The 21886-nt window shown below is 62.0% G+C and overlaps 1 protein-coding gene and 1 long non-coding RNA gene across 17 annotated transcripts in view; one reads left to right on the top strand and one right to left on the bottom strand.

Annotated features, from left to right (window-relative positions):
- The window catches only part of NFIC (nuclear factor I C), a 145839-nt gene that overhangs the window by 38368 nt on the left and 85585 nt on the right, over positions 1-21886 (top strand). For 11 of the 16 annotated variants that reach the window (XM_065578145.1, XM_065578153.1, XM_065578146.1 and 8 more), the window contains one exon: positions 11911-12442. In XM_065578145.1, the coding sequence (XP_065434217.1) occupies positions 11911-12442 (532 nt within the window). Of the gene's footprint in view, positions 1-1122; positions 3779-11910; positions 12443-21886 lie in introns of those variants that run through there. The other 5 variants (XM_065578150.1, XM_065578148.1, XM_065578149.1 and 2 more) reach the window with 3 other exon arrangements.
- LOC135977400 (uncharacterized) lies at positions 15201-18875 on the bottom strand. The gene is made up of 2 exons (XR_010594876.1): positions 16423-18875; positions 15201-15952 (listed from the first exon to the last, which is right to left on the bottom strand). It is a non-coding gene; the product is annotated as an uncharacterized LOC135977400 (long non-coding RNA).

Here is a 21886-nt window from a genome sequence, read left to right as displayed (position 1 = left end):
ACGTGACTTGTCCAAAGACCCCATAGCAGAGCAGGGACTTCAATCCAGGTCTCCCCAGTCCTAGCCTAGCACCCCAACCATCAGACCACCCTCCCCCACCCAGCTAGCTGACTCTCCTTGCAGAGGGGGAACTGAGAGAGACTCTCACTGGGAGCCTTCGGCAGTGCTGGGAATTGGACCCCCCCTCTCTGCGGGGTCCCTGACTGGTGCCTTTATCACAAAGCCATGCGGGGGCCTGGTCCGCACCCCCTTCCCTGTGAGCAGCTTCCCAGCCCCTCCGGAGGGGGCGGGGGGCAAAGGCCAGGCTGGGTGCCGGTGGGTGCAGGGCCGGGTGGACCACAGCTCCCAGCAACCCCTGGGCAGCTGTCACGGGAGGTCCCTCGGGCCCAGCCAACAGGAAGTGACAGGCGGAGGAAGGGGCAATGCCTATTCTGTTCTGCAATGCATCATTCTTCATTTCATATTGGCATCAGTTCCTCCTAACCCAACGCGTTCGGCCTTCCTCTTGTATTCGGAAAGCTCATCAGCCCTGCAGTGCGGCCTAGTGCGCAGAGGCCAGGACACCTGGGTTCTTGTCCCAAGTCTGCCACCAACCTGCTGGGTAGCCTTGGCCTGGCTCACTTAACTTCTCAGTGCCTCAGTTTCCCTGTTTATAGTACAGCTCAGCTGTCTCCTAAGGTTGCTGAGAAAAGCTAATTAATATTTGCTTTGAGATCTACGGACGAAAGGGGCTGGACAAGTGGCAAGAATTCCAAATAACCTTTTATTAATCATTAGTAAATGATGAGCAGCAATCGATTTCCTCCCCCATAATCAATTATGGTCAAATGGATTCAAAGTGGCAGAGCCTGGCACGCTCACGTGGATTTCGGGGGCTAAGTGCTTTGTTCCAGGTGCTGTAACAGCCTCGGAGGACGTTTGTGCCTGGCTTTGTAGCAGGTTGAACCTTGCTCAGGATTGCGTGTGGCCAGAAGCCATGTCTGGTCATTGTGTGTCAGAGGGTTGGCCCATGCGGCCGGGATCTGACCCAGCGTGGGAAGCAGATTGTGTGAATGATGCTATCCTGAGATCTCCAAGCGCTTTCTAAAGCTGGGGCTGCGGGGTGGGGGGGAGGATCAGCAGCATCTTACAGGCCGGGAAGAGTGTGAAGGGACATGACTCGCCCCAAGTCGGTGTCCGAGCTGAGAATTACCTCAAGCCTCCGGGTTCCCAGCCCTGTGCTCTAACCAGAAGGCCGCACAGCCTGCCGCTGTCACCCTGCTGTGTAACAGGCCTGAACTAACCTCCGGCTCTGAACTCTGGCAATCCAGAGTTGAACGTTGCTGTTCTGGAGAAAGCCCTTGGCTGCTAAACCAGTGATTTAATACAGACCAGATTATTGTCTGTTTCTCTTCAGTGCTGGCCCTCCTGGGACCTGACTGCTGTCTCCAGCGCCCGCCTCTCTGAGGCTGGAGCCTGGGCCAGACGGTGCCAGGAGATTCACACGGCCAAGGCTGCGTGAAAGCTCTGAGTCACGCAGGGAACGGGGTGGTTGGCAGAGAGCACCTGTGGGTGAGGGGGACATAAGCACGGGTCAGATAATGGTCCATGTAGCCCAGTATCCTGCCTTCCGACAGAGGCCAGGGCCATTATCCAGTGATCCATCCCCTGCCGTCCAGTCCCCGCGCCTGCCAGTCAGAGGTTCAGGGTCACCCGGAGTGTGGTGATGTGCTCCTGGCCAGCTTGGCTAATAGCCATGGATGGCCCTAGCCTCCTTCCGCTGATCTAACGCTGTGGACATTGGAGGATCAGGGCCAGCTCAGCCTCCAGTGAAGGGCTCGGATTTGAGACGAGCTCGGCAGCACCCAGCCTGCTAATCTGGCCTAAAGTTGGCAAAAGGGGGTCAGACCTATAGGGGTGCCAAGGGGGCGAGACCTCAGGGCTGTCCCCCCTAAGAGAACAGAGCTCACAAGTGGATTTCAGCCCCACCCTCGGGGGCCCTCAGATCTAGGCACTGCTCAGGACTGCTTCTCCCTTGGCCCCAGTGATCTGTGACGGGGGCGGGGGGGAGCATGGACACTGCAGCAGTTTTGAGGTGGTTGCCTGGCTGGAGAAGGGGCTTAGCAGCTATTAGTAACATAAACCATGGCTTGTCTCCGCTGGGTCTGGGCTGCCTTCAGGTAGCCTGGGGTCTCTCTGCGTCTCCTTCCCTCAGTCCAGAGACAAAACAGCCCAGCACCAGGGCCAACGGCTGGGGCATGAGCCAGGGCAGGGGTCCAGGGCCCATTCCGGAGGGATGCTCTCCCCAGATTTGGCATCCCCAGCTCCAGGAGTCATGGGATTTAGGTGAGCATCTCAGCGTTTCTGGACTGAAAGAAATAAATGTCTGGTCCTTGGGGCTGGGGAGAAAAGCTGGAAAATGGGACCCCCAAAGGGCTCAGAAAACAAGCCATTGAAAAGTGGATTCTCTCCATCACTGGCTATGTTATGGTCAGGATTCAGTGCCTTGCTAACAGATCTGCTCTAGTTCAAACTGGAGTGATTTCAAGGCAGTTTTCCAGCCTGTATTATCTGGGAGGGCAGGCTGGCTGCTCACAGGGGTCCCTTCTAGCCTGGGAAGCTGTCGGTTATTGAACCAAATTGCATGATTTTCTAAGCCACGCTTGTGAGTTTTTGAGCCATGATTTTTTAACACGTAGGGTTGGCAGCACCATAGCTGCACGAATGCCAGCCCCGTGCCCTCCCTGGCCCGAATGCCAGCCCCGTGCCCTCCCCGGCCCGAACGCCAGCCCCATGCCCTCCCCGGCCCGAATGCCAGCTCCGTGCCCTCCCCGGCCCGAACGCCAGCCCCGTACCCTCCCTATCCCGAACGCCAGCCCCATGCCCTCCCCAGCCCGAACGCCAGCCCCGTACCCTCCCTATCCCGAACACCGGCCTTACCCCGCAAGCTCTCTCCCAGAACAGAGTTGAGACCCTGCATTCTAGAGTTCCAGGTTCTTTCTCTCCCCTAGGTGCTTGGAGAGGAAGCAGGTTAGCAGCTCGCCTCCTTCGCTCCCACCGTGCCTGCGGGCCGTTACTCCGCGGGTGCTGGGGAGTGAGGGGGAGGGGAGTCTGACGAGTGAGGTAACGTGGTGACGGTTGAACCTCAAACGATCAAGAGAACTTTGCTTTGGGCAACGTGGGCTAGTGGGCCCAGCACAGGGCAAGGCGCCAGGAGCACCTGAGTTCTAATCCAGGCTTCGCAACTGACTCACTGTGTGTTCTTATGTGAGTCCCTTTGCCTCGGTTTCCTCATCTGTAACTCATGGATGATGCTTCCCTCTCTAGCAGGAATGAGGCGGCTTCAGTCTATCTGGGCAGGGCTCTGAAATCTCTGCCGGGAAAAGGCCACAAAAGAGTTAAAAAATACAGGCTAATTCTGCTCCCACTGAAGTCAAACAGCAGCTGTGTCAGCGGGAGCAGGATCGGGCCCCGTTTCTACAAAAGCAGCACCCTGCAAGCTGGCCTGTTTCCCCAGATCTCGTGGGCTCTATAAAACGGGGTTGGACATGGCCCAAGGACAGGATCTCCTGCCAGATTCCTGGCCGGAAATGCCACGAGAACAGCCTTTCTGTGGTATTTCAGCACGGCTGTCTCCGAGCCCAGCAGAAACTTAGCAGCGCAAATGAAAAACAACAGAGGAGAAGTTAACCAAACTTTTGCTGAACTTCAGGAATGGGCTGGTTTGAGTTCGAGGCACAGGGTGGCCCAGCGTGTTCTCCTGTCCCCAGTTGTTCGGCGCTGTAATGAACTGGCTAGGGTGAGTGTGTTTGTGCATCGCTGCCCTCTCCTGGACGGAACCGGAGGTGCTCAGTGTGTGCCATATGCCCTATACTGGTGTCTGGTGCCCGAGATCAGCCTTTAGCTCCAGTGGCATGGCTGGGGGAGCTGTGGTTTCAGAGCAGGAGGTGCTGAGTTCTCTCTCTGCTCTTGAGAAGGATCCAGCTAGCAGCTGGTCCCAGCTGTGAAGTCCTGGCTGGGAGATGTGTGGGGGGGGGAGAGTAGGGGGTTACTGGGGCCAGACATTGGTGTGTTCTCACCTGCAGCTCCTGCTGTGATTGTTCAGGTCTAAAGAGAGACAAGGCAATAGTTGGTGGAGCAGGCTGGGCTCTGAGCCGTCCTTCTGCTGGGCGGGGAGGCAAGTTCAGCGGGGCCAGGCCGCGGCCAGCAAAGAACAGCTCTGGGGGGAGAGTTTGGTATTTGCTGGCTCAGAGCATGGCTGGGCTAGGCTGCGCTGGGCTGTCTGTTACACTCAGACCTAGAGGCCTTGACAAGATGGGGTCTTGCTGAGCTGGGCGCTGCACAGACACGGTGAGAGACAGGCCCTGCCCCAGAGAGCTCACGGTCCAGCTAGAGAGCTCGGGCAAAGGTAGGAGGGGAAACTGAGGCACAGAGGGGGGAAGGGATATGCCCAGGCTCATCCAGCAGGTCAGTAGCAGAGCCAGGAATAGATCCAGGGCTCCGGTCTCCCCTACCAATGCCCGTCTTTCTCTCCGTTCTCTTCTGCACCGCCCCCGTATAGCCCCGCAATGCACGACCCAAACCATTCCTGTCTGTCTGTCCCTCTTGCCCATATGTATTTACACTGTGAGCTCTTTGGGGGCAGGGACTCTCTTTCTATTCTATCTTTGTACAGTGCCTAGTGCATTGCGTGACTGGGCCACGGCTGGGGCTCCAGGCACTATTGTAATACACCTAATAGATAATGTACCGTGCCTAGTGCAGTGAGGACCTGGGCCAGGGTGGGGCTCCAGGCACTACCGTAATACACCTAATAGATAATGTACAGCACCTAGCGCAGTGGGAACCCGGGCCATGGCTGGAGCTGCTAAACACGACAGGGATACCAATAATATCTTAACTCCACTTTTTATCTTCCTAGCTACTGCACCAAACCAAGCTGTTACTGCCCCTCCCTCTCTCGAGGAGCCTGGGTTTGCTTAGGGATTTTAACCACCCCCTGGGGCGTCACACAGCCCAGCCCCGCAGGAGAAGGCCATCTCACAGCGCCTGCCCAGTTGTTTGCACGTCCCCCCGGACATGGCACATGAATTGGTCCCTTGTCCGGCCTGGCCACTAAGGCAGATTAAGTGTATGTGACATCTTTGTGCAGCGGAGATAATCCGGGAGGGGAGGGAAAGTTGTCCGAGTGGCTGATCGGATTTCAGGAACTGCCCCAGCAGATCCCTACTTAATCCCAGCGCAGAAATCAGCCTTTTGGGGCCACGGGGCTTCTTCCCTGGACCAGTCACCAGTGCAAGGGGATGGGGGGTCGGCAGCAGCCCCGTGAACAGAGAATGCAGCAGAAACTGGAGCTGGGACCCGTCTTAATAAGCAATAGGGCGCCTGGGAGAACAAGGGCCAGTCTATACTGGGCCCCAGAACTGCGGCTATGGGGGAGTTTGAAGGAAACTCCTCTAGGCAGGGGCTGTTCCCGTGGGGTTGTGGCCGGGGCCCCGGTCCTGACTGGGCCCCTGAGCGCTGCTGTATTAGAAATAGCACTCAGCGCGCCGGAGCAGGACGGAGCCATCACCTCTGCCGAGCTGATGCCCCGTTTGGGATTTTGTGGGACTTGGCCAGATCCCCGGAAGGAGTCTGTTCATAGTGAAAAAAGAAAATCTTTGTGTGTTGTGTGTCAGAGCAGGAGGGGCCAGACCTGGGGCTTGGATCAGATCTTCAGGGTCGAGATATATTGACAGAGCTGGGGCAGGGGGGAGCCCAGAGCTGGGATAGCAGGGGGCTGCAGGTCGGGAGTGAGGGGCACCGGCAGAGCGGGGGGGTTCTAAGGACTGGACTAATGGGAGCTACAGGGCAGGGTTGTGGGGCATGGAAAGATCTTGCCCTGTCCCTGCCTGCATTGCCCAATGGTTCCTCCCCCATTGTTTTTCCTCAGGGCGTCCCCTCACCTCCCTCCCACCCCCCCGGACGGCCTTGTCACAGCGACCTGCCACTGCTGAGGAAAGCAGGGGGTGGTCCCCATCTCTGCTGCTCCTTCAGCCCTCGAGAGTGGGCGCTGGAGAGCCAGGTGAGGGGCAGCCCAGAGAGCGGGGCACGGCCTAGGCAGCCCCTGCTGTCTCCACCTCCTCCCAGCCCTACCGGCTACAGGCTGGCCAGGCCATGTCTGGGGCGAGGCTGGGCACCCCTGCGCTCGGGGGGCAATGGGGCAGCTCCCTCGCCCACCTGGGTTGGCCTGGGGTCAGCTGATGGGCAGTGCAGTGCCTATGTTAGCCTCTGTTCCTGATGCTGCAGAGGGGCACTGGCTGCCCAAGGGGGTTGGGAACCGGTTATGGGGTCTCTGGGGCAGGGTGGGTGGCGGTACCCGGATGCTGTCCCCAGGGGGGCGCGGTGGGGTGGCCTGCATGTGACACGAGCCCGCTGGACCTCAGTCCAGCTCCCTCCTACGCAGGGGTCCCACAGAGCCTACCTCCCTAACTGGCCCCTTCTCAGGGCCCTGAAGGATCAAACAGGCCCTGGAGTCTGAGCTCCCGGGTGTGGGGAGTGCGGGCAGTGAGCCCTGGGCACCGGGTTCAGCACCTCGCCAGAGCTAAAATCACTTGCCAAAGCTCCAGGGAGTTGTAATTTGGAGTGCCCTGGTGGGGGGGTGTCACAGCCTTGCCAAGAGGACACAGTTATGGAGAGAGCCGGGCAGCACGGGGGGTGGGGGAGCGTGGTGAGCTCAGCCCCTCTCGCCAGCGCCCCCCAGTGTCCATCCCGCAGGAGCAGGGCAAGCCCATGTCCTCCAGCCTCCTGGGTCTTCACTAGACACTCACCACCCGCCCCCACCGCTAGGCCAAGGGGCCTCGGAACAATCAACCCTCCGCCAGGTTTGATGGTCAGAGGGATGAGCTGCAAACAGAGGTGCCCTGTGAGTGAGCAGGAATGCCTCTGAGTGTGTAAGGAGAGGTGCCCATAGTGGGTGCGTAAGGAGCGGAGCCCGTGTTGGGTGTGTAAGGAGAGGTACCCATAGTAGGTATGTAAGGAGAGGCGCCCATAGTGGGTGTGTAAGGAAAGGTTCAAGTGGAGGGTGTGTAAGGACAGGTGCCCATGGCAGGTGTATAAGGAAAGGTGCCCATGGTGTGTGTGTAAGGAGAGGTGCTCATGGTGGGTGTGTAAGGAGAGGCGCCCATGGTGGGTGTGTAAGGAGAGGTATCCATAGTGGGTGTGTAAGGAAAGGTTCAAGTGGAGGGTATGTAAGGACAGGTGCCCATGGCAGGTGTATAAGGAAAGGTGCCCATGGTGTGTGTGTAAGGAGAGGTGCTCATGGTGGGTGTGTAAGGAGAGGCGCCCATGGTGGGTGTGTAAGGAGAGGTACCCATAGTGGGTGTGTAAGGAAAGGTTCAAGTGGAGGGTGTGTAAGGACAGGTGCCCATGGCAGGTGTATAAGGAAAGGTGCCCATGGTGTGCGTGTAAGGAAAGGTGCCCATGGTGTGTGTGTGTGAGGCGAGTTGCCCGTGCTTAGAGAGGGGCCCATGGTGGGTGTGTAAGGAGAGGTGCAAGTGGAGGGTGTGTAAGGAAAGGTGCCCAGGATGTGTGTGTGTGAGGAGAGGTGCCCATGGTAGGTGTGTAAGGAGAAGTGCCCATGGTGGGTGTGTGAGGAGAGGTGCCCATGGTGGGTGTATAAAGAGGTGCCCATGGTGTGTGTGTGAGGAGAGGTGCCCATGGTGGGTGTATAAAGAGGTGCCCATGGCGTGTGTGTGAGGAGAGGTGCCCATGGTGGGTGTGTAAGGAGGTGCCCACGGCGGGTGTGTAAGGAGGTGCCCATGGTGTGTGTGTGAGGAGAGGTGCCCATGGTGTGTGTGTAAGGAGGTGCCCATGGCGTGTGTGTGAGGAGAGGTGCCCACGGTGGGTGTGTAAGGAGGTGCCCGTTCTTTGAGAGGGGCCCTGCAGGTACAGGTCAGAGCTCCCTTTGGCAGCACGAGTCCCCTCCACTCCCCTGTCCACTGGGTTCCGGTTCGTTTTCCCTCCCTGCCTTGGAGGCCTGGACTGGAGTGGGGGGTCCCTGGCTGTGGGCACAGGTGGGTCAGGACCATGGTGAGCTGGAGTGGGAGGTCCCTGGCTGTGGGCACAGGTGGGTCATGGCCATGGTGAGCTGGGGTGGGGGGTCCCTGGCTGTGGGCACAGGTGGGTCAGGGCCAGGGTGAGCCGGGGTGGGGGGTCCCCGGTCTGGGACTAGCTGGTCATGCCGTGGGGTCACTTAGGGCAGGTCATTTGGCCTGGGGGCTGCGGGATCTGCCCCAGCTCAAACAGGCTCTGTCCCAGCACCGGGCTGTCCGCATGCAGCCCTGGACTATCCCCACTGGCTTCCCAGATTCCCGTCTCACCAGCCACACACGCCTGGTGTCCCCAGTCAGCGAACCCCCAGCCCCCAGCTCTATGCAGAGCGGGATGCTGACGAGACCCTAGGTCCTGCCCCTGGGCCTGTGCCGCCCGTGCCGAGCAGAGCGCTGGCTCCCACCCTGCCCCCAACACGACCCTGGGAGGAGATGGGCCGAATGGCTCCATGTCCATCGTCTCAGCGGCTCTGCAACTGAGGCACTTGGCTTGCTGCTAAGAAGACACTTTTTTGGTCTTGCTGCCCTGGCTCCCTGTTCAATTTTTATTTGTTTTCATTGCCCACAGTCAGCCGGGGATCTGAGAGCCCAGCTGAGCTTCCCCCTTCACCAATCAGTGCTGGTCAGAAGGGTCTGCAGGTCCCTTCCTGCAGGCCGGGGTGACTCCCTGTAGCCTTCCAATTCTCTGCTTGGAATGACTGGGGCTGGAATGAGGGGCGCTGGGGGGCTGCTGCCCCCCCTTAGAATAATAGACTATCAGGGTTGGAAGAGACCTCAGGAGGTATCTAATCCAACCCCCTGCTCAAAGCAGGACCAACCCCAACTAAATCATCCCAGCCAGGGCTTTGTCAAGCCTGACCTTAAAAACCTCTAAGGATGGAGATTCCACCACCTCCCTAGGTAACCCATTCCAGTGCTTCACCACCCTCCTAGTGAAATAGTGTTTCCTAATATCCAACCTAGACCTCCCCCACTGCAACTTGAGACCATTACTCCTTGTTCTGTCATCTGCCACCACTGAGAACAGCCGAGCTCCATCCTCTTTGGAACCCCCTTCAGGAGAGGGATAGCTCAGTGGTTTGAGCATTGGCCTGCTAAACCCATGGTTTTGAGCTCAATCCTTGAGAGGGCCATTTAGGGAACTGAGGTAAAAAAAAATCTGTCTGGGGATTAGTCCTGCTTTGAGCAGGGGGTTGGACTAGATGACCTCCTGAGGTCCCTTCCAATCCTGATATTCTATGAAATCTAGTTGAAGGCTGCTATCAAATCCCCCCTCGCTCTTCTCTTCTGCAGACTAAATAACCCCAGTTCCCTCATGTGCCCCAACCCCCTGATCATTTTTGTTGCCCTCCACTGGACTCTCTCCAATTTGTCCACATCCCTTGGGGGGCCCAAAACTGGACACAATACTCCAGGTGTGGCCTCACCAGTGCCGAATAGAGGGGGAAATCACTTCCCTAGGTCTGTTGGCAGGTAGTTATAACAAATTTTGAATACATGGTTTCTAGCCAGCACCCCTGCTTGGGACACCCCCGTTTCTCGTGGCCATGGCCGTGGGCAACAGGGTCTGTGGATGACACCCCAGGAGGAGCGGACTCCGTCCCTTTCTCCCTTTTCTGGGGTAGCTGTGCTGGAACCCAAAGCCGGGAAAGCTGCGTTAGTCACCTGGGCCAGCAGCCCCGGCCCAGGACACCCCCAGGAGGCGGAGGGTGATGGGAGGAAAGGGCCGTTTTTTTCAAACACTCATTTTTCAGAGCAGAACCACAGTCCAAAGAAAAATAATTTTTCAACGGCTTTCCAAATTCTTGGGCAAAACTGCTGCTTCTCACAGTTCTTGTGTTTTCTTAAAAGCCACGGGGACGGATCCTTGCCTTCTCTTACGCCGCCGTAGCGCTGCTGCTCGCCGTCGAACTGCCCCCACTTTACGCCAGGCCGGCGAGGGAAGGATCTCACCCCCGAGGGAGGGAGGGAGCAGCTCCGGTTGTGGTTAGCAGCCTCCTGCCATGCGATCGTGCTGAGCGGAGATTCTGCGCTGCAGAGCGACTCAAGGAAAACATTGCCGGAGTGCTGCCAGAGCAGAGCGGGCTTGGCACGCGGGGCTTTTCCTGATGCAATCCCCATTAGCCTTAATCGGAGCCATATTCAAAGCAGTCAGCGCGCCCAAAATGTCAGGGAGGTCTGGCACGAAGAACCCGCTGCCTCTTGGGTTTCATCTCAGTTCTAAATCGGGGGGGATTTTTCCTTCCTTCGCACACACGCAAAGGCGGCTGGGAACCTGGCGTGGGTGTTTTTTAATGGCAGGTGGTCCTGCTACAGCGCTCCTTTCCCCGCTCCTAGTAACCACCTTCCGGCACTTCCCCCCAAGCCACGAAATGGGGAAATCGGGTACGGAGGGGACGTGCTTTTCTTGGTTTTGTTCTTGGACGGACTCTCTGGGAAACACTAGCCAAGTGGAAAACGACCGTCAGAGCGTGACTCATTCTCTGGAGCGAGGGCTGGGCCAGAAGTGGGGTGACTGGGGCGTTCCCTGGATGGGCCTGCTGGTCACGCGGCCGCTGGGCAGCGTCGGGTCTGGGAAAGGGGCCACTGGGCCTGGACCCCTTTGGCCCTGTGCATGGGCTGGCCCATGTTCCCTGGCAGGCAGCACGTGGGCTCACTCATGCAGGTGGGCACAGAGACCCAGCCTGGGTGCCTCCGATCTCAGAATCGGATTCAACCTGGGCTCAGGAATCCAGTCTGCTGGCTCTTCCTCGCCGGGCGCAGGTTTCAGCAGAGGCTGGCATACACCGGGCACGGCCGTGGGGCAGTCTGAGCCTGGCTTGCTGGGCCGTCGGGGCGAGAGGGGAAGGGGTTCGTTTAGGCAGTTGGAGCCTCTACGGTCGCTGGCCGCTGGTGATCCAAGTCCAGCCCCGCTCTCCACAGCGCCTGGCAACGCAGGTTCCCGCTGTGCTGGCCATGGTGTGTGTGTGTGTGGGGGGGATCCAGACTCTCCTCACCCCCAACCCCCCAGGCCTAAGTCTGGTGTAAGCTCAGGGATGACTCCAAAGAAGACAGAGGGCTCCCCTACCCCATGGCGGGAGCAGGCCCAAAGGGGGGCACAGGAGCTCCAGGCTGGGCAGCAAAGGGTCTGAGCTCCTAGCGGGCGACCCTACCGCCCCAGGGGACACACCCCGACCCCCCGGCAATGCCCTCGCTGCCAGGCCGGGCCCGGCCGGGGGCCGCCCATTTGTGTCCATTAAACAGGGAGGATGATGAACGTGCAATAATTCGCTTTATCAAATGGCTGCAGCAAAATTCCCCGGGTGGGATCCCCAAGGCACCAGTTCCACCCCCCCACACACCTCTTCACACCCACCCCCCAGGGACTAGCGTGGCCCTGCTAGGACGCACACATGCTAGGAAGAGAGCTCAGGAGTCCAGACCCCCCGACTCTCCTCCCAAAGCTGGAAACAGAACCCAGGAGTCCTGGCTCCCAGCCTGCCCTACTCTAACCACTAGACACCACTCCCCTTGTATCCAGTAGCCCTGAGTCCCAGGTCCCCAGTGGAGGCCAGTGCTTAGAGTAGTAGGAAGCCAGAGTAGGACTCCTGGGTTCTATTCCCAGTTCGGTCAGAGAACCCAGGAGTCCTGTCTCTCGGTCCCCAAGCTCTAACCGCTAGATTCCCCTCCTTTTCCATAGCTGGGAAGAGAACCCAGGAGTCCTGATGCCCAGCTCCTCCCCTCAATACTATGCTATGTTCCCTATGGGCCCTACAGACTCCCCCTGTGCATGGTGCCCCCCGTGGTCCTGCCTGTCTGTGCGTCTGTCCTGACGGCCCGACCTGTCTGCTTGCTCCTGCAGGATGAGTTCCATCCGTTCATCGAGGCGCTGCTCCCCCACGTCCGGGCCTTCGCCTACACGTGGTTCAACCTGCAGGCCCGCAAGCGCAAGTACTTCAAGAAGCACGAGAAGAGGATGACGAAGGACGAGGAGAGGGCGGTGAAGGACGAGCTGCTGAACGAGAAGCCCGAGGTCAAGCAGAAGTGGGCGTCCCGGCTGCTGGCCAAGCTACGCAAGGACATCCGGCCCGAGTTCCGGGAGGACTTTGTGCTCTCCATCACGGGCAAGAAGCCCTCATGCTGCGTCCTCTCCAACCCCGACCAGAAGGGCAAGATGCGGCGCATCGACTGCCTGCGCCAAGCCGACAAGGTGTGGCGCTTGGACCTGGTCATGGTGATCCTCTTCAAGGGCATCCCGCTGGAGAGCACGGACGGGGAGCGGCTGGTCAAGGCGGCCCAGTGCACCAACCCCATCCTGTGCGTCCAGCCCCACCACATCAGTGTCTCCGTCAAGGAGCTCGACCTCTACCTGGCCTACTTCGTCCGCGAGAGAGGTAGGCGCCGTCCGCGGCTCCCCCGGGGCCGGGTTTGCATTGCGTTGCCGCCTGGCACTGCAGGAGGGGACGGGGCTGTGCCCAGAGGCCATCCCCAGCTGGCAGGAATCCAGGCCCAGTTCTTCCCTGTTTGGGGGACTTTGACCTGCAAAGATGAACCTGGGAACCAACTCGCCCCCAATTCTCTGTCTCAGGGACCGGTGCGCCAGCCACCCAACTCCCTGCCAGCTGCCTGGATCCTCAGTCCCTCCCCACTCCCACCAAATGCGGCACAGCCCCCAACCCTGCTCCTTTTCCTGGGGTCTCCCACAGTGTAACCCTTGGTGTAAATGCGAGCCTGGGTGTGCCATCTCCTGCCCATCTGGAATGGATCCCGGCTGTTGGGTGGTTTTGTCCTCGGTGAGTTGCCAGCGGTGGCTGCATGTCAGTGGTGGGGCGGGGGCAGGGTGGTTGTGTGCAGTCTTGGGGTCCTTCGGAATGCGGCATGTGCCCCCCTGCGGATCTAGGCACCCACCCACCGTCGCGCCATCTCCGGGTGCTCCCCAGCCAACAGCAAAGGCAGCTCCCTTCCCTGGGGCCATGTGGCTGCGGGGTGCATTGAAGGGTGGCCTGGCAGTGCAGGGACAGCCCCTACGCAGTGCATCTTGGGGGAAAAGGGGGGGCTGGCTGGGTGCCGGGGGGCAGGGATCCTGGCCTTGGCAGGGCTGCATTCAGCTGCAATGAGTGCCCAGAAGGGCAGGTGCTGAGCCAGCCAGCTCTGCTCGCAGCGCGGGGGCAGCCAGAGGGACTGGGCCCGTGGGCAGGAATACGGGCATGGCTGGGAATGTGGGGCAGCAGGTGAAATGCCAGGGGAAAGCCCAGCCCCGCCTGGGCAGTGAGAGCGGAGACAGAGCTGGGGCTGAGGAGACAGCGTGCTGGCAAGGGCACGTGGTAGTTGGCAAGGCCGGCTCCATGCACAGAGGCATTGGTAAGAGCTGGGAGGTGATGCCCCCACGGGAAGCCCTGCAGGAATATCGGCCTTCGTTCTGCCCCCGAGACGCGGCAGGGAGCTCCGAGGTCGGGGGCTCCACATCATAGTTCATGCCACGGTTTCAGTGCTGACTGCTGATTCTGGGCCCCTGGCTTTCCAGCTGCCCTGATTTGCAGAGGTGCCGAGAAAATACTATAGGGTGCAATAATCCCCAGTGACTCCACTGTGGCCAGGATCCCCCAGAGCGCAGCCCGGGGGCCGTGGTGATAAATCTGGACCGGGCGCGACAGGCGGGGCCGGTTCCGGCTGTGGGAGCTCTGCTGAGACTGCAGACCCAGCTCCCGAGGGAGGGGACGAGGCTGCAGTGCCCGCCTGCGTTCCCTGACCCCGAGGGGCTGCCTGGGCTTCCCCGGCTTTAGCACGTAGGAGCCAACGCTGGGTTTCTCCCTGGCCACGCAGCAGTGGCCTGTGGCTGTGCTGGGGTGGGGAGGATGCTGTTGTTATTTCTGACGGTAGCACCCCCAGGCTCCGCTGCGCTTGGTGCTGTACAGACACCGAGCGAGGACTTGGCTCCATGGGAAAAGTGGATTCAAGCTTGGGCATCACTTAGGTTAAGCCCCGGGCACCTTACTTCCATTGATTCCAGTGGAGCTGGACCTACGGGATGGCTCTTCCCTGAAAAGCTCCCAGTCTAAATAGACAAAACACCGGGGGGAGAGGGGGAACTGAGGCGTGGCACAGGGACGTGACTTGCCCGAGGTGTCACGGCAGGTGTGTGTCAGAGCTGGGCATAGAGCCAGGTGTCCCATGCTAGAGCCTTAGCCACGTGTGTGTCAAGAGGGTTAGCTGGCGTGTGAAGCAGGAATTCAGGTCTGTTGTTTGTCCCCGGCGGGTTGCTGTCCCGCGCTGGTACCCAGCACTCTGACAGACCCGCTCCGGCGCGGGACGTTTGGGGCCACAAGGGACCGGCTGCGGCTCACTGAGGCTGGAAGCTCATGCGCTGTGAGTGATTTGTTGGGCCCTGGTCTCGCCGGCTGGCTCTCTGTGATTCCCCCTCCGGATTGTGCATTCTCCCTTCAGCATGGGCGGAACCTCTGGGGTCTCGCTAGAGTCCTCTCCCCGCCCTCAGCACACGCTCTGGGGCCACGTGCTGATCCCAGAGCCCGGAGCGTGACCCGCCCTGGCCGGCGCGGACGGGGACGGAACAAGGGACTGTGTCGGCGGAAGGGAAGTAGCGTTTGCCCTCTGGCTGCCCCGCGGCTGGGATCTGGGGAGGTTTGCTGCAGTCAAGGCCACCGTTTGATTCCAAGACTTTAATCCACACACGATGCAGAAGGAGATTTAGCCCCAGCCCTGGGAGCATCTGACTTGTGTCTGGGATCCCACTCAGAGCCCAGCACAAGCCCAGGCAGATGGGAGGGGGGGTCTGGATGGCACTGGGGGTGGGAGCATGGGACCAGAGCCCAGGAAATGGGGCCAACACTGCAGTGGGAATGTGGGTGCAGCAGGACTCAGGACCCCGCTGCACTCAGAGAAGTTCAGCGACTTGGCCTGGGATTGCTCCTTGCAATGGATTGGTAGATACTGGTTTCCGCCCGAGGCAGAGACCCTGGCCCTTCCATTCCCAGCCCTGTCATGCGTGCCACAGGCTCTCGCTGTGCCTGGCCCCGGGACTAGAGGGGCCAGGCCAGAGCCCCAGGGAGCTAATCTGAAACAAGCCAGGCAGGCGAGGACTTTGCTGCAGGGATCGCCTCGGGACGCCCGAGATCTCTGCCGGGCTCGGGCAGGCCTTGCCCCTCCCCAGCCAACGGCAGAGGGGAGAGCCCCCACTCCCAGCGTCCTAGCCCAGGCCCACGGGCAGATACTGAGCCAAGTGGGCATTTCAGCGGCTGCCGTTCCAGCAAAGGGGACCTGCCAACGCCGTCAATCACGCGAGGAGCCAACGCGTACGCTGGGGAAATCGGAGAAGACATTTGATTTGTTATGTGCTTTCCCCTCTCCCGCCAGGGTGGTGCTTCTGCGGCTGAGCCAGCCGGCTTGGGGTGGCAGGTTGCGGGGATGGCGAGGGGCGGGGGCGCCGTCCTGGGAGCAGGGCAGACCCTGCTGCTGCTCGGCATCGCGTGCGTGAATACTGGGGGGCTGCCGGGCTCTGGGGCCAGGTGTCTGTGCCCACTGGATTCTGCTTTTCTCAATCAGTTAGCACCTTAATTAATCTCAGGTGGATTCTCGGCGGAGGCTGCTGGACACAGACAGGCCCCGTGGTTGTCTCTGGCTCCCCACCGGGTCTCTCCTGGACGGGGTCAGTCGCCTACTGTGCAGCGGCCCAGAGCGGGGTGTGACGTTAGCATGCGTCGTCATAGTCACACGCTGGGCCCGGCTGGGGCAGCCAATCGAATTTCACACCTGCCTCTGGAGGGCGCCGCCAGGGAACGCTGTGACTGGTATTTCTGCCGCCGTAATGCCGAGCGGGGCTGCTCCTCTCTGCCGGGCGGGGATGCGGCATGCCGGGGGGGTGCTGTTCTCCGGGGGTGGAGGGGAGCCTGTGGGGAATGCAGAGAGAGCAGCTGGGAGGGATGGGACTGTGCCACCCCAATACAACAAATGTGGGGTGCAAATCTCCCTCCCATGCGTCTCTGCCTCCCCAGCACAAACCCCGCTGCAGTGCGGGGGGCACCCCGGGAGCTCCAAAGAGCCCCTCTCCGGAGCAGAAAGAGGAAACCTCTGACTGCACCGTCCTACCTCCCCCCGAGAGACGCAGCAGGGCAGGCCGGGGAAGGCTCCGCTCTGAAGTGTGCCCTGGGGCAGGGGCGTGGGGGGCCCCGGTGACCTGGCAGGCTGTGGTGGGGCAGGCCTGGGGAGAGGTGGGCATCAGCATTCTGCTCCGCGCCTGCTCCCTCCGCGGGCTCCTCTGGGGGCGTGAGGGCAGCGGGACACGGTGGGGAAGGAGCCAGACCAGAAAGTGCAATAAAGTGGGGTGGGGGTCCCTGTGTTTGCGGGGGCTGGGGCGCACCTTGGCTCGGATCTGCCCTCTCTGACCCCGAGGTCAATCCGGAGTCGCCCCAGCCAGGCTGGAGCCGGGTCTGCCCGCGCCCCAGCCTCCCGCAGACAGAGCTGCTCCAGCCGCGCGCCTCGGCTCGGCTCTCCCATGGGTGCTGCGGCAGCGCCCAAGGGCCCAGCCGCGGGGGGGGGGGGGCGCATCGGGGAGACCCCGCCCCCCAGCACCTCCCCCGCTGCCTCCGACCTTGACCCCAGACGTCTGGGTCCCGGAGTCACCTGACCAGCTGATACGGCTCCGGAGCTGCCGCCGGCCCCGGCCGCCTCTTAAGGTGGCGCCGCGTCCCCACTTAAGGCGGAACCGAGCCGGCCCGTGTGTGATGGGGGGGACGGAGGGGCGGGGCTGGGGTGTTCTGCGATCAAAGAGAAACAACCCAGGGTTTGATGGAAACCCCTGGATCTCACTGACGCCACCGGGTGTGAATCCAGAGTCACTCCAGATTTACACCGGTGCAGCTGAGATCTGAAATTGGGCTTTCTGGCCCTGATCCTGCTGGGGGAAATGAACCAGCCTAGCCCCTATGGAACATTCCCATGAAGACATGTTTATCCCGGATTAGTTATTGCTGTAAATTCACACCCTACCTTAATCTGAATTAGTTTTCAGGTGTAGACAAGCTGTTATGCTAGACCAGTGGGAGGGGAAGCTGAGACAGCTCCCTGCCTGCCAGCAGCAGCCCCTTCCTCAGGGCATCTGGGCCTTCTCCTCTGTAGATCTTAAAGCGCTTCATAGTCTTTATTCCCATTGTACAGATGAGGAATCCAAGGCACAGGGAGGAGAAGTGATTTCCCCCAGGTCACCCAGCAGGCCACGTCAGGGATAGAACCCCGGTCTTCTGAATCCTAGTCCAGGGCTCTAGCCACTAGGCCATGCTGTCTCAGTAAAAGATGATTCCAAACCATCACACCCCGTGATGCAGCTGACCCACTGGCCTGTACTTTGCATGGGGTGAGGGGCGAGATCCTTCTAGCTGATGCTGTGAACCCTGAGCTGTGGGCACAGCTGTGGGGGGAGCCCCGGGTGGGAGAAGCTGGGGGTCAGGGAGCATTGCCGGGCCGGGGGCGTATTATCTCCGGCCGCATCTCTGCACACAGCTCAGCCCAGCCAAGGCAGGCTCTGCACTCCTCCCCCTGCTCATTTGCCTGGTGTCCCCGGGTCTGTGGGGGGGGACAGCCCAGCCGTCATGCCCCCCTTGCCTCCCCCTCCCCCCCCCCCCGCCTGCTGGCGCTGCCAGCTCTCAGCTGCTTCGGTTCTGTGGAGTTGGTTGAAATTTCTGGGCTTGTAAAAGCAAGAAGTGGCAGCTGGAGCCAGGGGAATTGGGTGCAAGGAGCTCGCAGGCGTCCTCGCGCCCTGTGCCAGTGCCTGGCAGGGCCCAGCTAACACTTCCAGCGGCCTCCTCCTTGGAGCCAAACCAGGCAGTAAAGCCAGGCTGCTGAGAGCCGCTACTGGGCAAACTTCCAGTCCCCGCCCTGTCAGAGATCCCTGATCCCCCTGCTAGCCCAGCCCTGCCCCCTCAGCTCTGCCGGTGCCCCTCACTCTCGACCCGCAGCCCCTGCCAGCTCAGCCCTAGGCTCCCCCCACCAGCTCTGCCGGTGCCCCTCACTCCCGACCCGCAGCCCCTGCCAGCTCAGCCCTGGGGTCCCCCCACCAGCTCTGCTGGTGCCCCTCACTCTCGACCCGCAGCCCCTGCCAGCCCAGCCCTGGGGTTCCCCCACCAGCTCTGCTGGTGCCCCTCACTCCCGACCCGCAGCCTCTGCCAGTCCCTCACATGCCTCCCTCCCCTCCGCCCCATAGCCAGCTCTTCACACGCCCCCTCCCCTCCGCCCCATAGCCAGCCCCTCACACGCCCCCTCCCCTCCGCCCCATAGCCAGCCCCTCACACGCCCCCTCCCCTCTGCCCCATAGCCAGCTCTTCACACGCCCCACTCCCCTCCATAGCCAGCCCCTCACACGCACACACACACACACGCCCGCACTCCCAGCATGGCAGAGACGGACTCACCCCCAAGGTCTCTCGCTCAGGCCTGGCCTCCAGCCTGTCTCTGTCTCATTTCCTCGCAGCCCCCATTCGCTCCCCCGCCCCCCAGTCCAGGTGACCCAGGCTGACCCCATCACTGCCCCCAGGCAGCCCCCCTGAAATGTGGCACCCCCAGAGAGGGACCGATGTGGAGAGAATGGGAGTCCAGGCCCCAGCCCCCCGGCCCCCCTCTCCTTGGGGGCGAATTTGGCCCGGGGCTAAGCCGTGCGAGGGCTGGACATTTCGCCCCCACCCCAGCTCCTGTGGCAGCGAAAGGGTTAAGGCCAGGCGAGGGTTCGTTAACGTGGCGCCTCCCTGGTCCCCGTTATCAGCCGGGAGCAGCCTGTGCCCCCCCCCACCCCCGCTGCACCGATAACGGACTGAACCCAGCGCTGGGCCTGGGCCCTCTCTGCTCCTTCCACCCACCCCGGGATCCTTCGCCCCCCAGCCCCTCCCACCTTCTCCCAGCCTCCCAGCCCCTCCCCCAGCAGTGGCTCTGCCTTACGGGAGGGGGCTGATCTGGTTCCGTCCTTTCCCAGAGTCTGGGGGGATCCAGGGGCGGGATCACCCCATCTTTAGGAACCCATGAGGAGGCTGAATTGGGGATCAGTTCCCTCCTGCCTGCTGCCCCCCTCCATGCCCTATGGTGCCCAGCATGGCCCCAGGGCTGTGGGAAGGTCCCAGTGCCCCAACTCAGACCTACCGCCCCACTGTGTTCCCCACACAGAGCCTCTGCCCCCCCCCTCCCGCCATCACACCTTGTTGCCCCGCGCCCCCAGCCTGGCCTCATCCCCTCCCTGCTGCGGCCATAACACTTGGTGCTCCGAGCGCTGGCCTCGGAGGGTCTGGGAGCAGTGACCAGTCCTTGAGGAAGCCCCCTGCGGGCAGGACTGTCCCCATTTTACAGATGGGGAAACTGAGGCACCTACCACCAACCAGGTGCCCCTGGGGCCTCAGGAAAGTTTGGATCCAGGCTTCACAGCGTTAATGAGGTGACTTGTCTGAGGTTACAGAGAGTCAATGACAGAGCCATAGAGGGACCTTTTGGACCTGTGCCCCATGGCTCCCTGCCCTGTCCACTAGACCCCACTGCCCTCCCAGAGCCGGGGAGAGAACCCAGGCATCCTGGCTCCCTGCTCTAAGCAGTCCTGCCCCTGCCCCTGCCCCTGCATGCAGAGCTGGGAACAGAGGCTGAGGTGCCACCTCCCCCCTTTGCTTTACAGCCGCTGAGGTGGGGAGGGGGGGGTCTGTTTCTGTCCCCTGTTGCTGTGGGGGGGGCCACGTTCCGCCAGGTGAAGACAGGCCCTTATTGTGTGGGGCGGCGCCCGGCCCTGGCACCGCCCGCCCCTCCCCAGCACACGCGGGCAGCTGTTTGCTCGAGGCAAGAGCCTTGGCCAGAGCTTCAAAGGCCTGACTGGGCCGCGGCGGGGACCAGGCCATACGCCAGCCAGACTGGGCACAACTACAGCGTCTCCTGGCCCCAGGGTCCAGGCACAACCTGCGGAGTTGCCCGCCTTTCCTGGGCACAAAGCCCAGGGCCCCCCGGCTCGCCCAGCGAGGTGTCGGTGGCTGGAGAGCCCACAGTGATTCTGAGACGCCTCCAGACCCACCTCCCACCCCCCACCGCGTGGGAACTGCCCCGGCCCGGATAACATCCCTGCCCCTGGACGGCTGCAGTTACCCTGGGGGGAGACCCTGGGTGCCCCCAGCTGGGGTCCCAGAGAATCCCCCAGGGCACAGCCCCACCCATGTTCCCAGCCCTGGGGGTGCTGGCTCAGCCCCCGGTGTGGGTGATCTGACTGCTCCCCGTCGCGCAGGGCGAGAGAGCGGGGCCGGGCGGCTGAGGGCTGGCGCCGAGGGGGCGGGAGAGCCCCGTGATGTCGCTGCCTTAGAGGGTGGTTGGAAATGCTGGGCCCCAGCTGCTAACAGGCTGGTCAGCGCCGTGATTGAGGGCACTCAGCCGGGACCCCCCAGGGCTTCTCACGGGCTCCCTGCTGAGCACTGGAGCTTCGGGGTGCTGGGGAGAGCTGCCTGGGGAGGCAGAACCCCCCTTGCCGGTGCCAGGCTCAGGGGAGAGCACAGGCCATGCGGGATTAGTCGCGGGAACAGTTTGTACAAGGAGCCGTCACTGCCATCAATCAGCAAGGGTGTGTGGGGAGCCCGGGGCTTGGCTACCAGGGGCTGTGGGTCGGGAGTGAGGGGCATCGGCAGAGCTGTGGGGGGAGCCCAGGGCTGGGCTGGCAGGGGCTGTGGGTCAGGAGTGAGGGGCACCAGCAGAGCTGGGGGGAGCCCAGGGCCGGGCTGGCAGGGGCTGCGGGTCAGGAGTGAGGGGCACCGGCAGAGCTGTGGGGGGAGCCCAGGGCCGGGCTAGCAGGGGCTGCGGGTCAGGAGTGAGGGGCACCGGCAGAGCTGTGGGGGGAGCCCAGGGCCGGGCTGGCAGGGGCTGTGGGTCAGGAGTGAGGGGCACCGGCAGAGCTGTGGGGGGAGCCCAGGGCCGGGCTAGCAGGGGCTGTGGGTCAGGAGTGAGGGGCACGGCAGAGCTGTGGGGGGAGCCCAGGGCCGGGCTACCAGGGGCTGCGGGTCAGGAGTGAGGGGCACCGGCAGAGCTGTGGGGGGAGCCCAGGGCCGGGCTAGCAGGGGCTGCGGGTCAGGAGTGAGGGGCACCGGCAGAGCTGTGGGGGGAGCCCAGGGCCGGGCTGGCAGGGGCTGTGGGTCAGGAGTGAGGGGCACCGGCAGAGCTGTGGGGGGAGCCCAGGGCCGGGCTAGCAGGGGCTGTGGGTCAGGAGTGAGGGGCACGGCAGAGCTGTGGGGGGAGCCCAGGGCCGGGCTACCAGGGGCTGCGGGTCAGGAGTGAGGGGCACCGGCAGAGCTGTGGGGGGAGCCCAGGGCTGGGCTAGCAGGGGCTGCGGGTCGGGAGTGAGCGCTGGGAGCTGCCTACTTTCTCCCTTTCCCCCCACTGCTCTTTCTCTTTCTCTGCCCCTCTCCTGAGGGAGGAAGCAGTCCTGACACCTGGGCAGCAGTTTCCCTCCCTCGTCCTCGTCCTGAGAGCCCCCCAGGCCTCCCTAGTGCCATGCTGACACTGTGGCCTGGCTGAGGGCGCTGGCTCTGAGCCCGGGGGCTCGCAGGCCTGGGGGCTCGGCCTGTGCCCTGCTGCGGCAGAGAGCTCCGGCTGATCCTTGGGCATTGCCCCGCTCCCAGCAAGCAGGGGCCCTGCACCCCAAAGCTGGCTCCCAGCCACCCCCAGCAGCCTGGCGGGTGCTGGGGCCTCAGGGCCCCGTGGCAGAGGCAGCCCAGCCAAGCCGGGCCCCTTCTCAGGGACGAGATTTTAAGGTCTGTTTAAAAGTGGCTGGAGGTGGAGGCAGCGTGGCCCAGTGGTGAGAACGGAGAGCTGGGGGCCCAGAC

Source organism: Chrysemys picta, chromosome 25 (genome assembly GCF_011386835.1).
Source record: "Chrysemys picta bellii isolate R12L10 chromosome 25, ASM1138683v2, whole genome shotgun sequence".
Taxonomy (NCBI): domain Eukaryota; kingdom Metazoa; phylum Chordata; order Testudines; family Emydidae; genus Chrysemys; species Chrysemys picta.
This window is presented reverse-complemented; position numbering and strand designations above follow the sequence as displayed.